Source organism: Carcharodon carcharias, chromosome 12 (assembly GCF_017639515.1).
Source record: "Carcharodon carcharias isolate sCarCar2 chromosome 12, sCarCar2.pri, whole genome shotgun sequence".
Taxonomy (NCBI): Eukaryota; Metazoa; Chordata; class Chondrichthyes; order Lamniformes; family Lamnidae; genus Carcharodon; species Carcharodon carcharias.
The window spans coordinates 46,829,720-46,844,474 of NC_054478.1; the positions used below are offsets into that span (position 1 = coordinate 46,829,720).

The window sequence follows — 14,755 nt, forward strand, 5'->3', positions numbered from 1 at the left end:
CACAATGGCATGCAAGCACCTATTGGCTGCGGTCTGTCCCTGGTCACTGTCCATGGTATTGTCAAGACAATGGTGAGGATCAGAGATCACAAGGAGCACCATCAGAAACCCTGCGCTTACATTGGGAGAAGATCACCTAACTCTGCAATGCAGATGATCAGCCACAGGCTACACGGCAATGTTTCAGCTGAATACATTGACCTATGCTGAACTTAAAAACTTCATACTGTAGAATCAATGTGCAATTGCTATTCGGTAGACAAGTGCAGACAAGCCTCCCCGGTCATCCGTCATCGATACCCCTAGGGGTATGTGATGCATTACTCTAAAAACAGGGAAAGCTGAAAGATGCCTATGACCTGCATGTGCGTAATGACTTGGCAAAACCTGAAGCCTGAAAGTTTGAGTACAACACCTACCTGACGTAACATATAATCCAGCAGAAATTATCAGCATAGGCCCAGAACCAAGATCATATCCAGTACAAACACCAAGTGGCATGACAGTGCAACAAAACAGATGTGAAATCAGAAAAATACCACAACCAGAAACACTGAGCTGTCCTACTGTGCACAGAACACACTCTAAGATGCAGCACAAACAAAACACCCCTAACCAGCATTCTGAAAACATATAGCAGCCTCCAATAAAGATCAGCATGACTAAGCCTGGATGGATAAGCAAATTACTGACACATTTCAGAGATTTGTATATTGATTGCTCTGTGTTAAAGCACATTTGGGCATGATATTATTTTCTTTGCTGCCATGTAAATAGTTTGTTTCTTTAAAGGAAAAACTTACACTCAGAAAAGGGTTGAAATGATGTGCATGCACCTTTAAGGGTGTGTATCTGAAACTATCGTTAATCATTACACACCTCCATAGGATATGATGCAATGCTCCCAGGACTTGCAAGCAGTCTATGGGCCGCAGGTGTAAAAGTCAGATGTATATATTAGCTCTGAGCGAACATTTGCTTTACAGAGTCTTAACCTTCAAATAATGAACCAACATTATTGTTTCACCAATTCTTGTGTATGATTGATGCTTTTACATCTAAAAGAATGCAACTGCCTGCATTTCCCCAATTCTGGCCTGTTGCACATCCTTGATGTTAATCAGTCTAGTGTGGTGGCCATACCTTTGGCTGCCAATGCCCTTGTCTCTGGAATTCCCCCTCTAAACTTTTCTCTAGCTCTCTTTTCTCATTTAAGGCACTCCTTAAAACCTACTACTCTGCTGTTATATCTCCTTGTGTGTCTCGGTATCAAATAATGTTTGAGAATGCACTTATGAAGCACCTTGGAATGCTTTACCATCTTTAATTGAGCTTTAAGGATGCAAGTTGTTGTTGTTGTTCCATGAATGCTACAGCTTGGAGGTACTGACAAGGTATTAAACTAAGAGTCTGTCTGCCTTCTCAGGAGGATGTACAAAATCCAGTTGCCTAAACAATGGCAGGCATTCAGTCGGTGTCCTAGCCAATATTTATCCCTCAACCATCATCACTAAAATCACATTAGTGTGGAAATTGGAATGCATTTTGCCACTTTTACAGGTGTTAAACAAGGATTAATTACACCAATTTAGCAATGGGATTGCCTGCATCCAACTTGCACAGGTGCTGATCCCACCACTAAACAGTAGGCCTCACTTTTTTGGGCATCCCAGATGGACACTTATTGGGTCTGTATAACTATTGAAGGACAATGTGGCTGCCAATGAAATGTAACTTGTTACAAAAAGATCTTTGAAGAAACATTATTGTGTGTTAGCCAATCAGAGCGGTACTATATTGTATTCAATTTCTTCTGCTAACAATTCTATATTCACTTTATTTTCTGTACTAGGCTCAAAGGCCAACCCCCCAAGTTATGTTGTTTTTGGGGCCTATGAACATAGGAAGTTCAAAGACACACACGTATACTTAAAAAACTGGCAGAGTCTCTGACCAGAGGCATCATAAGAGCTGCAATATTCCCTAAAAACTGTTAATTTAGCAGTGACCCCAATACCATGTCAATGACATGTAAAATAAATAATGACACAAGATTTGTAATTTAAGTTGTAGGTAACATTGTATATTATTATTAGGAGAGGGAAAATCAATTAAAAGCTAAAAGAGCGAAATGCAGTATTAATGGTAGACGATGGTACATTTCTAAGGGAAACTGAGAGAATTGTTAGAGATTTTACATTTAACTTCAATGATTCTGGTGAATTTTATGCACTTTGATACTTCCATAATAAAAATGACTGCAAAATATTAAAATGATTTACAACAATCCAATAAGACCATCAGTTCCCCAAAAGTTGCTTCAGCCGTCACTCTTTCTTTCTGCTCCTCTTCACTCCAGAATTTCACCCAGGCAAAGCACTGGAGCATGAACGAAACATGACTGGGGATTTACAGGCGTAGGCTGTGATAGGCCTAGGAAGCAAGAATATCCAAAGGAAATATGATAACATTTTAGATGGAGGAGAGGAAACATTGTGCATTAGGACAGTTAGATGTTAAACTTACAGAAGATTTTTTATTAGGTCACTGTTAAAATATCACATTTAGTTCTTGATTTCTTATATTAGAAAGGACTTAAAATCTTCACAACAATTGCAAGAGCTTTCAAACACATCTGAGTAAGCTGAGAATGTACTTTTTTCAGAATTTCTGAGCATGCATTTTGGGCATCACCAGAAGTCATGAAGTTATGAAGGCATGAGCTCTGTCTACCCCAAAAAATGATCTGTAGAAAGCCTGGCAGGGTGGGTGGTAGGGGGGGGTGGGTGGGGTGAGGTGGAGCAGGGGGAACGGGGCAAGTTCGGGTGGGGAGGTGAGACGTGGGATGGTAATCCCATGTTGGGTGATCCTCAGTGGTATCCTGCTGGACATTAAGAAAACCTCCAATCAAACTGCTCACTTGTGCCGTAAAATTGTCAATCTTACAAAGCTGATTGGGTTCCACTGAAGACAACTCTCTGGCTGGGGTCAGGTGGAAGGGGATGGGGGCATCTGATCAGTGAGCGGTTCACCAGTGTTATTTTTCCCTCTTCCATCTACGAGTGATTTTGGTGCTACAATAGCTTTGGAAATATGGTAACCATTAATTGGCACCAGATACACAGAGCAGTCTGGACTAGATGTCATTGGTATCCTCTCCGCTGCACTGTGAATGAGATAGGCCCTGCAAATTGATTCATTAACTAAAAATAACAGTCACTTACAACAACGTTTTACCTGTTGGCTGCGATTGCCGGTTTTCACGCCACATCATCACAAGCCCATCTATTATTTATGCATTCCAGAGAAACATGACGTTTCCATGGCAGGCGGGCTGTCATTCACCCACCGGCCATTACCCCTCCACTGGCACCTTGTGTGAAGTCCAGCCGCAAGCACAGCGCTCATAGCTTTCGGCTCACCACTGCTGCCTGGGAGACATGGCCAGCAAAGGAAAAAAGACCGCAGCCCCCTGCTTCAATGAAGGGTCCTTCGAGCGGTTGGAGGCACGCCGGGATGTCCTGTACCCCCATTTCTGGCCGCATAATGGGCAGCAACGTGACCAATCCAGTTTGGGAGGCAGTGGCAGCGGTGGTCAATGCACATGCCCTTCAGAAGAGGTCAGCCACCCAGTGCCGCAAGAGGATGAATGGTCTCCTTCATTCCGCCATGGTAAGTCACTCTACTCATCACTCTCAACTCACACACTTACAAACACATCACACATCCACAGGGCCTTCACTCACTGCCAGTTCGAGGGACATCACCATTCGCTCCCTCTCACACACCATCATTGTCCTCATCCCATCCTTGGGACCACTGCAACACGACTGGCGCGTGTGTGAAATCCAGCCGCACACAGGCCAGGTATACTTATCATCTGAAAAAAAACAAAAAAAAAAACAAACAAACAAAAAAACTGCGGATGCTGGAAATCCAAAACAAAAACAGAATTACCTGGAAAAACTCAGCAGGTCTGGCAGCATCGGCGGAGAAGAAAAGAGTTGACGTTTCGAGTCCTCATGACCCTTCGACAGAACTTGAGTTCGAGTCCAGGAAAGAGCTGAAATATAAGCTGGTTTAAGGTGTGTGTGTGGGGGGCAGAGAGATAGAGAGACAGAGAGGTGGAGGGGGTTGGTGTGGTTGTAGCGACAAACAAGCAGTGATAGAAGCAGATCATCAAAAGATGTCAACAACAATAGTACAATAGAACACATAGGTGTTAAAGTTAAAGTTGGTGATATTATCTAAACGAATGTGCTAATTAAGAATGGATGGTAGGGCACTCAAGGTATAGCTCTAGTGGGTTTTTTTTTATATAATGGAAATAGGTGGGAAAAGGAAAATCTTTATAATTTATTGGGAAAAAAAAAGAAGGGGGAAACAGAAAGGGGGTGGGGATGGGGGAGGGGACTCACGACCTAAAGTTGTTGAATTCAATATTCAGTCCGGAAGGCTGTAAAGTCCCTAGTCGGAAGATGAGGTGTTGTTCCTCCAGTTTGCGTTGGGCTTCACTGGAACAATGCAGCAAGCCAAGGACAGACATGTGGGCAAGAGAGCAGGGTGGAGTGTTAAAATGGCAAGCGACAGGGAGGTTTGGGTCATTCTTGCGGACAGACCGCAGGTGTTCTGCAAAGCGGTCGCCCAGTTTACGTTTGGTCTCTCCAATGTAGAGGAGACCACATTGGGAGCAACGAATGCAGTAGACTAAGTTGGGGGAAATGCAAGTGAAATGCTGCTTCACTTGAAAGGAGTGTTTGGGTCCTTGGACGGTGAGGAGAGAGGAAGTGAAGGGGCAGGTGTTGCATCTTTTGCGTGGGCAAGGGGTTGTGCCATAGGAGGGGGTTGAGGAGTAGGGGGTGATGGAGGAGTGGACCAGGGTGTCCCGGAGGGAGCGATCCCTACGGAATGCCGATAAGGGGGGTGAAGGGAAGATGTGTTTGGTAGTGGCATCATGCTGGAGTTGGCGGAAATGGCGGAGGATGATCCTTTGAATGCGGAGGCTGGTGGGGTGATAAGTGAGGACAAGGGGGACCCTATCATGTTTCTGGGAGGGAGGAGAAGGAGTGAGGGCGGATGCGCGGGAGATGGGCCGGACACGGTTGAGGGCCCTGTCAACGACCGTGGGTGGAAAACCTCGGTTAAGGAAGAAGGAGGACATGTCAGAGGAACTGTTTTTGAATGTAGCATCATCGGAACAGATGCGACGGAGGCGAAGGAACTGAGAGAATGGGATGGAGTCCTTACAGGAAGTGGGGTGTGAGGAGCTGTAGTCGAGATAGCTGTGGGTTTGTAATGGATATTGGTGGACAGTCTATCACCAGAGATTGAGACAGAGAGGTCAAGGAAGGTAAGGGAAGTGTCAGAGATGGACCACGTGAAAATGATGGAGGGGTGGAGATTGGAAGCAAAATTAATAAATTTTTCCAAGTCCTGACGAGAGCATGAAGCAGCACCGAAATAATCATCGATGTACCGGAGAAAGAGTTGTGGAAGGGGGCCGGAGTAGGACTGCAACAAGGAATGTTCCACATACCCCATAAAGAGACAGGCATAGCTGGGGCCCATGCGGGTACCCATAGCCACACCTTTTATTTGGAGGAAGTGAGAGGAGTTGAAGGAGAAATTGTTCAGCGTGAGAACAAGTTCAGCCAGACGGAGGAGAGTAGTGGTGGATGGGGATTGTTCGGGCCTCTGTTCGAGGAAGAAGCTAAGGGCCCTCAGACCATCCTGGTGGGGGATGGAGGTGTAGAGGGATTGGACGTCCATGGTGAAGAGGAAGCGGTAGGGGCCAGGGAACTGGAAATTGTTGATGTGACGTAAGGTGTCAGAGGAATCACGGATGTAGGTGGGAAGGGACTGGACAAGGGGAGAGAGAAGGGAGTCAAGATAACGAGAAATGAGTTCTGTGGGGCAGGAGCAGGCTGAGACGATCGGTCTACCGGGGCAGTTCTGTTTGTGGATTTTGGGTAGGAGATAGAAGCGGGCCGTCCGAGGTTGGGCAACTATCAGGTTGGAAGCTGTGGGAGGGAGATCCCCAGAGGAGATGAGGTCAGTGACAGTCCTGGAAACAATGGCTTGATGTTTCCAGGACTGTCACTGACCTCATCTCCTCTGGGGATCTCCCTCCCACAGCTTCCAACCTGATAGTTGCCCAACCTCGGACGGCCCGCTTCTATCTCCTACCCAAAATCCACAAACAGAACTGCCCCGGTAGACCGATCGTCTCAGCCTGCTCCTGCCCCACAGAACTCATTTCTCGTTATCTTGACTCCCTTCTCTCTCCCCTTGTCCAGTCCCTTCCCACCTACATCCATGATTCCTCTGACACCTTACGTCACATCAACAATTTCCAGTTCCCTGGCCCCTACCGCTTCCTCTTCACCATGGACGTCCAATCCCTCTACACCTCCATCCCCCACCAGGATGGTCTGAGGGCCCTTAGCTTCTTCCTCGAACAGAGGCCCGAACAATCCCCATCCACCACTACTCTCCTCCGTCTGGCTGAACTTGTTCTCACGCTGAACAATTTCTCCTTCAACTCCTCTCACTTCCTCCAAATAAAAGGTGTGGCTATGGGTACCCGCATGGGCCCCAGCTATGCCTGTCTCTTTATGGGGTATGTGGAACATTCCTTGTTGCAGTCCTACTCCGGCCCCCTTCCACAACTCTTTCTCCGGTACATCGATGATTATTTCGGTGCTGCTTCATGCTCTCGTCAGGACTTGGAAAAATTTATTAATTTTGCTTCCAATCTCCACCCCTCCATCATTTTCACGTGGTCCATCTCTGACACTTCCCTTACCTTCCTTGACCTCTCTGTCTCAATCTCTGGTGATAGACTGTCCACCAATATCCATTACAAACCCACAGCTATCTCGACTACAGCTCCTCACACCCCACTTCCTGTAAGGACTCCATCCCATTCTCTCAGTTCCTTCGCCTCCGTCGCATCTGTTCCGATGATGCTACATTCAAAAACAGTTCCTCTGACATGTCCTCCTTCTTCCTTAACCGAGGTTTTCCACCCACGGTCGTTGACAGGGCCCTCAACCGTGTCCGGCCCATCTCCCGCGCATCCGCCCTCACTCCTTCTCCTCCCTCCCAGAAACATGATAGGGTCCCCCTTGTCCTCACTTATCACCCCACCAGCCTCCGCATTCAAAGGATCATCCTCCGCCATTTCCGCCAACTCCAGCATGATGCCACTACCAAACACATCTTCCCTTCACCCCCCTTATCGGCATTCCGTAGGGATCGCTCCCTCCGGGACACCCTGGTCCACTCCTCCATCACCCCCTACTCCTCAACCCCCTCCTATGGCACAACCCCTTGCCCACGCAAAAGATGCAACACCTGCCCCTTCACTTCCTCTCTCCTCACCGTCCAAGGACCCAAACACTCCTTTCAAGTGAAGCAGCATTTCACTTGCATTTCCCCCAACTTAGTCTACTGCATTCGTTGCTCCCAATGTGGTCTCCTCTACATTGGAGAGACCAAACGTAAACTGGGCGACCGCTTTGCAGAACACCTGCGGTCTGTCCGCAAGAATGACCCAAACCTCCCTGTCGCTTGCCATTTTAACACTCCACCCTGCTCTCTTGCCCACATGTCTGTCCTTGGCTTGCTGCATTGTTCCAGTGAAGCCCAACGCAAACTGGAGGAACAACACCTCATCTTCCGACTAGGGACTTTACAGCCTTCCGGACTGAATATTGAATTCAACAACTTTAGGTCGTGAGTCCCCTCCCCCATCCCCACCCCCTTTCTGTTTCCCCCTTCTTTTTTTTTTCCCAATAAATTATAAAGATTTTCCTTTTCCCACCTATTTCCATTATATAAAAAAAAAACCCACTAGAGCTATACCTTGAGTGCCCTACCATCCATTCTTAATTAGCACATTCGTTTAGATAATATCACCAACTTTAACTTTAACACCTATGTGTTCTATTGTACTATTGTTGTTGACATCTTTTGATGATCTGCTTCTATCACTGCTTGTTTGTCGCTACAACCACACCAACCCCCTCCACCTCTCTGTCTCTCTATCTCTCCGCCCCCCACACACATACTTATCATCTGGCCTGGCAGGCATTTTGCTTATGCTCTCTCCATCTCTATTCATTGCAGGGCAAGCTGGCATACAACAGAGACAGGTCGCGGACCGGTGGTGGAATACCCAAAATCAAGGTCCTCACGGATTTTGAAAACAGAGCCATCCAGCTGGCTGGCCACAATTTGGACCATTCCTGTGCAGACGGTGAGGTCGGCGCTTCTCTACCAAGTGAGTATCCAGTGGTGCAACATCCATCAGACAACCATGCCGTGAGTGATGTGTCCTCTTTCACTGGCCACTGCCATGCACTAATTATCTCCCTTTGCTTTCACAGGCACATCTGCGAAACAGCCAACAGAGAACATGACCCAGGGCCTTCTAACAAGCCCCAAAGAAACCTCTGGTTTAAGTATCTGGAGGCACCCTCTCTGAAGTCTCGTCACAGAGCTCACCTATACCCTCCACCAGCGCAGAGACAAACACCTCGGTGGGACCTAGCTTTAGAGTAGCCCCGGGATCACAATCTGGTGAGCATATCACACTGTTTGATCCACAGCAGGCAGAGGCAGGGATTTCCCAGGTGTCCGGCACTCGGAGGACTGCTAGAGGCCAGAACGTTGCTGAGTCCGAGTCAGATGTCAAGCCTCTGGACTTGGTCATGGCACAGTTGCTGGAGCTGCAAAGGCAAGCTCGGGAACATCAGAAAGGGATGTCCACTGCACTCCTCAGGTTTCAAGGCATGATGGAGGAGTCCATCCACCTTCAGACTGAGGTGATAATGTCGGCATGCCAACATATTGAAGTCAACACTGGTAGGGTGGCAGCCGCATTGAAGACCTTGATCCAGGACTTTGCTCCTGCACTGCTGTGCAGGCTCACCTCCATTGTTGATGCCATTGTCGGCCTCCAGCAGTGTGTACGCGAGAGGGGTGCCTGGTAGCTCAACCTCACTCCAGCTACCCCTGCTTCTCAAGAAGTCAGCCTGGGGCCCCCGGGCACCCACAGGGAGGAGGATCCACAGGTGCACACTCTGGGAACATCCATCCAAGTGACTCCAAGAGTGTCCGGCCAATCTGACTCCCCTCTTCCTGTGACCTCAGCAGCTCCAGCTTCACAGGCCGAGGACGGTACCAATGCCATACAGCTGGACCCCAAAAGCAGGCTGGGGCCCTCCGAGTCTCGGCCTCCTGGAGGACGCCTGCCAAAGTCATCACAGACAGGGCATTGCAGTTAGCAGGCTGCCTCCACCTCCGCTGTGGATGTCTGGGGAGACACAAGACCTAGCGGCAGGGTTAGGTCAGTTAAGGAGAATCAATTGCACAGCCTGGGCGTGGGTGTTAATCACTTGTACATACTGTTCACTATTGTCAATGAACTCCCAAGAATGTCATCCTGTCTATGGCTCCTTGTTCTGATGAGCAGCTTTCGTGTCACTCAGATGTGAAACCTTTCTGCATAAAGGCAGGTGTCTCAGTCTAGGGCCTCTTCCCTGTGCTCTGTGCAGCCTTCAAACCAAAGTGATGGTCCAGCTTCACACTCCCCAGAAACAGTACTGATGCCTGCACCTCAGGGGTGCTTGTCATTGCTGCCAGAATGTAGTGGGCAGGCTCCACAGAGTTCTCTCATTCTCTCTGTGTGCTCTCAGTACCCTTACGGAGGGGCTGGCCCCCATCTCTTCAGCATCTGTGATCACTGATGTTGTGCTCTGGCTCCTGAAGGGATAAGGTGCAGAAAGCATTAGACAGGTGGACAAAGCATCAGGTGCTTCTAAAGTTTCATGGCTGCGTCTCTGAGATGGCCCTGATCACGGTGCACAAACGAGCTGCCCTCAGCCAGCAAGGACTCAGACATTCTCAGAGGCTGTGTGAAGATTCATGGAGTGCCCTCACTGCATGTTGTCATCATCCTCCTCTGATCGAGCGACTATTAGGGCCTCCACTGCACCTCCATGACAGGAGAATTTTCACAGATGGCATTCATGCTGCCATAAGGCAGAATGGAGTCAAACGTTCAATAATGCGATGTGAGGATCTATGGGGTCACCGCACTGCATGCCGTCATCATCCTCCAAAAATCTAGCAGCTATGAGGGCCTGTAGAGTGCACCTGCCTCTTCTAGCCAGTGCGAAGGCCTCACCGACCCCTGTCATTGCCAGCTCCGAGGAACTCCTCAGCCTCATCCCCTATGGTGTCCTCCTCATTGGTGGAGATGTGCAGCTCTTCCATCTCCTCCTCAGCCAGCTCCTCTCCCCGTTGCAGCGCCAGGTTGTAAAGGGTGCAGCAGATGGTGACGATGCATGACACCCTCTGCAGACTGTATTGCAGGGCTCCACCAGACCGGTCCAGGCACTGAAACCTCATCTTCAGCATCCCGATGGTCTGCTCCACCAAGTTACGAGTTGCAGCATGAGCCTCATTACACCGTTGCTGTGCTGCCTTCTGAGGCCACCTCACAGATGTCATCAGCTACAGCCTCTGTGGATAGCCCTTGTCCCTGAGGAGCCATTCCTGCAGCTTCTATGGACCCTGGAAGACTCCAGGTATCTGTGACCAACTCAGGATGTAGGTATCGCGCACAATGCCTGGAAACTGTGCGCACACCTGCAGGATACACTTTTGGTGGTTGGATGCTAGCTGCACATTCAGTGAGTGGAATCCTTTGCGGTTGATGTACTCCACCATGTGCGGCAATGGAGACCTGAGCACCATATGAGTGCAGTCAATCGCAACCTGCACCTTTGGGAATCCTGAGATCAGGGTGAATCCAATAGCCCTTGCATCCTGGTTGTCCCAGTGCTGGGTGAAATGCACAGAGTTGTGTGCTCTCGAGAAGATGGCATCCGTGACCTCATGGATGCATTTGAGGGCGGGGGCTTGTGATATCCCACAGAGGTCACCTGTGGAGCCCTGAAAGGAGCCACTGGTATAGAAATTGAGTGCTGTGGTCACTTTCATAACCACTGGCAGTGGATGCCGTCCATGTACTCTTGGTGCCAAGCCCTGCAGTAAGTGACAGATGTGTGTGACCAGGTCCCTAGACAGCACAGTCATCGGCAACGCTAGTTCTCGGTCATCTGTGGAAATGATAGATGACATCTATAGGTCACTGCTCCCTCTCGCTCCTGGGCAGTGTGTGCAGGAGCCCCAGCAGCCCCTTCTTCCTGAGGTTGCTGCTCCTGCCTTTGCACAGCCAGCAGCCTCAGTCGCTCTCTCCTCCGTCTTTTCCGCTTTCTGTTGGCCATCAGGCGTACAGCTAGGCCACTAGGCTCCATGCTCCTGAAGTGGTCCTCCTGTGGCATGAAAGACAGAGAGACCTTTTTGTCATGGGTGAACTTAGCACCTTCCCTGGCCCTGTGTGACAGGCCCTTAATGCTTCCTGGAGAGTGCTGACCACCCCTCGGATGGCTACAGATGAGTGCCCTGCGACATGGGGGAGACTGCCCCTAACTGGGATGCTGAGATTGCAAGGGGCTGTGAGTGCCTCCAGCAGTGACTGTTACATGGCCAGCATTGGCGAGGAGACTGTACAACATGTGCAGTCCAACTGCTCCACGGTCCAATAGTCACAATCTATACCGGGGCGGGGGGGGGGGCAGGTTGAATGGGGATAAGGTCTGGAGCGCTTGGTGGCACTTTGGTGGCCCCCCCATTGCTTGCATGGGTGGGCAGTCTAAGATCCCAACCCCAATCATATCACTGTGGCTGCGCCTGATCTGTCTCAGTCGCAGAGGCATGGCCAGTTTATACAGTGTATCCCTTATGCATGGTCATTTCCCTCACTTACCCTGCCCCCACTCCCACAATTTATTGCTCGTGGGATTCAACGCCAGGGCAGCAGTTGCAACCGCTCCCCCCGTGACACAGTCACCTCCGAGGCTGGGCTTCAGTTGCCCCAGGACAGCCCCCCCCACCCTGACAACAGTTGCCTCCGTGGCAGGGCGGCACTTCACCCCAACCCCACGATGCCTCTGAAGCCTGCAAAGTAACAGGTGACCCTGGCAAGATCTGAAGAATGATGCTATTCACTCACTTCCAGTTCCCCCAAAGTGAAGGCCACCAAGTGCACATTGCCTGTGTGCTGTTGTGAAACATGTCAACGTGCTTTCCCACCTACGTGGACAGACAATATTGCAGGGATCCAAGAGCCTGGCAGGATGGCCTCTTAATGATATGCTGAAGTATCACAATGAGCTTCCCTCCAGCTGTTGGCAGGAAACACACGGCCTGCTGTCAGCGGGCTGAGTGGATGTTCACGACCTGCATTCCTACCATCGTGAGACTGATCGTGCCATATTGTCCGCTCATGCCACCAGTAGCGGGCATGAAAAATTTAGCCCTATGATGCTCATATTCTTTTCAGGTTCCTCAGGTTTGAACATGAACAAAAACATGCCTTGCCTGGTCACTACATCAGCCAGATTCTCCTCAATGAACTTTTTCATGCACTGATGTTCAGTGGAGCGTTCCAAGAAAAGTTCAAATGATTTAAAATACAGACCAAAATCTGAGAAGAGGGATTTCATAGATGACTCCATCTCAGGTTTCCTGCTGTTCAAGAGAAGTAAAGGTTCAGTTCAATCTGAGTTTCTATCTCTAAAAAAGCTGGTTCTGGACTTTGCCTTGACCTGAATTGTAAAATTTCAACACTCAAGTACTATCTGCAGCTAGAAAACATTAACTCCTTCCTGTAAGACCTGTTCAATTATATTCCTCATCCATAGCCTCATGTGCTTACCTCCACCTCATCGTGCTCTTTCATTGCCTTTCTATCCACCCTTAATCTCTCTCTTCATGTAAACTCCCCAACCCATATTCATGGCTACCCCCTTGAACTTGTCGTCTCACATTGTCTTGCTACTCCCATCATATCAATCACAGATAAGGCCATCCCTGATCACTTCCTTGTGTCACTGTCCACCAAATCGCTGTTCTACGCCCCTATCTACACCCATGTAAAATCATAACTCTCTCTCACCCTGGTCATTCCCTCTGTTAAGTGCATGATGGGCTGACTGGACACCTTCTGTGCCATAACTTTGATTCATCTCCACTTCCTTATGCCCAAGGGATGTAGATTTGAAAGGAAATGGTAGACAAGTGGTTTAGCCATTTTCTCCCAGATCTGGTTGGGCCACATGAAATATTATTCATTCCTGCTCTCCTCTGCTAAAACCATTCACTATTCCAGGGTCTTTAATGTCTACTTCAAACCATATTCTTCAGCCCATCTCCACTATCTCCTTCACTTTCACCTATAACAATAAGTGTGAGGAACTCATGGACTCCTTTGTCACTAAGATCAAGACCAACCAATCAACTGCCTCTGCACTTCCCTGCCTCTCATTAGCCCACTAATCAAACTTCTTGTAAAGTTTCCCCTTGCACCCACCCTGAACTTGCACATTTCTCTAGCTTCTCTCCTATCCCCCACCTCCTCCATGCCTTCTCTGAAGCCATCTTGTATATGAGACTATTTCCTGTTCCCTCAACCCTATTCCCACTAAATATTTCAGGTCTGTCCCTCTCTTCTTTAAATCTGCCATCATTACCCCTCTCCTAGACCCCATCGCCCTTGCAAACCTCTGTCCATTTCCAACCTCCCATTTCTCTCCAAAGTCCTTCAATGAGTTGTTGTCTCCCAAATCCCTGCCCATATTTCCTGGAACTCCATGGTTGAATCCCACCAGTCAGGCTTTCCCCGTTATCGGACCAAATCAGCTCTTGTCCATCACAATTGACATCTGATGTAACTGTGACAAAGGTAAATTATCCCTCCTCCTCTGTCTCAACCTTTTTGCAGTCTGTGACACAGTTACCTACACTATCCTTCGCCAACAACTCTCAACAGTCATCCAGCTATTAGGGTCTACTGTCACCTGGCTTCATTCTTTTCTAACTAATCAAAACTAGATGATGACATGCAATGGCTTCTCTACCCAAGCCAGCACGTCACCTCTGGGGTCTTTCAATGATCTCTTCTTGGGCCCCTCATATTTCTCACCTATATGATGCCTGCCAGCAACATCGTCTACCTGTACAGTGGACACATCCAGCTGCACCTCACCAACACCTCTCTGAACCCCTCCACAGCATCTAAGTTAACAAAATGTGTCTGATATCCAGTACTACCTCTTTGATGAAACTTTCAGACTTTTGTAATAATACTCCATAATACTCCAGCTACATCAGATGTCAATTGTGATGGACAAGAGCTGATTTGGTCCTGTAATGGGGGAAGCCTTGGTTTGGTGTCATTTATAGGGTTATCCAACAGGCATCCCATGGGCCAGTATCAAGCCTGTCCATCTGGTCTGGAGTGGACCCCAGAGCAGGGGGTGGGAGGGCAGAATAGGGGCTCACCAAAGTGAGTGAATATGTGTGCATGCATGTGATGAGAGTGTGAGAGGAGAGAGTGTGTGTGTGTGTGTGTGTGTTTGTGTATGTGTGTGTGTGTGATGAAACTAACATTTTTTTTCAGAATATTTTTCTGGTTTATTGTGAAGCAGGCTTATGGGGTAACTATAGTTGGGCTTGTGTGATTTAATAACATTTGTAGTCAAGTAGATTGCAATCTTTAAATTATCAAAAAAAGCTAGGGGCTTGACATGCTAATGAGTAAATGTGGATGCTGGCTTAACATATAAGATGTGAAGGGAACTTGCACTTTTAGATAAGTGAAGGGATATTTGGATTTTAAAGG

The 14,755-nt window shown here is 48.5% G+C and overlaps 1 protein-coding gene across 1 annotated transcript in view; it reads right to left on the reverse strand.

The window, feature by feature from the left end:
• LOC121284669 (histamine N-methyltransferase-like) overlaps positions 1–12,590 on the reverse strand; it is a 30,756-nt gene extending 18,166 nt beyond the window's left edge. Inside the window, 1 exon segment of the mRNA XM_041200228.1 lies at positions 12,454–12,590. Coding sequence (XP_041056162.1) covers positions 12,454–12,590 — 137 coding nt within the window.
• Positions 12,591–14,755: the final 2,165 nt, after the last annotated feature.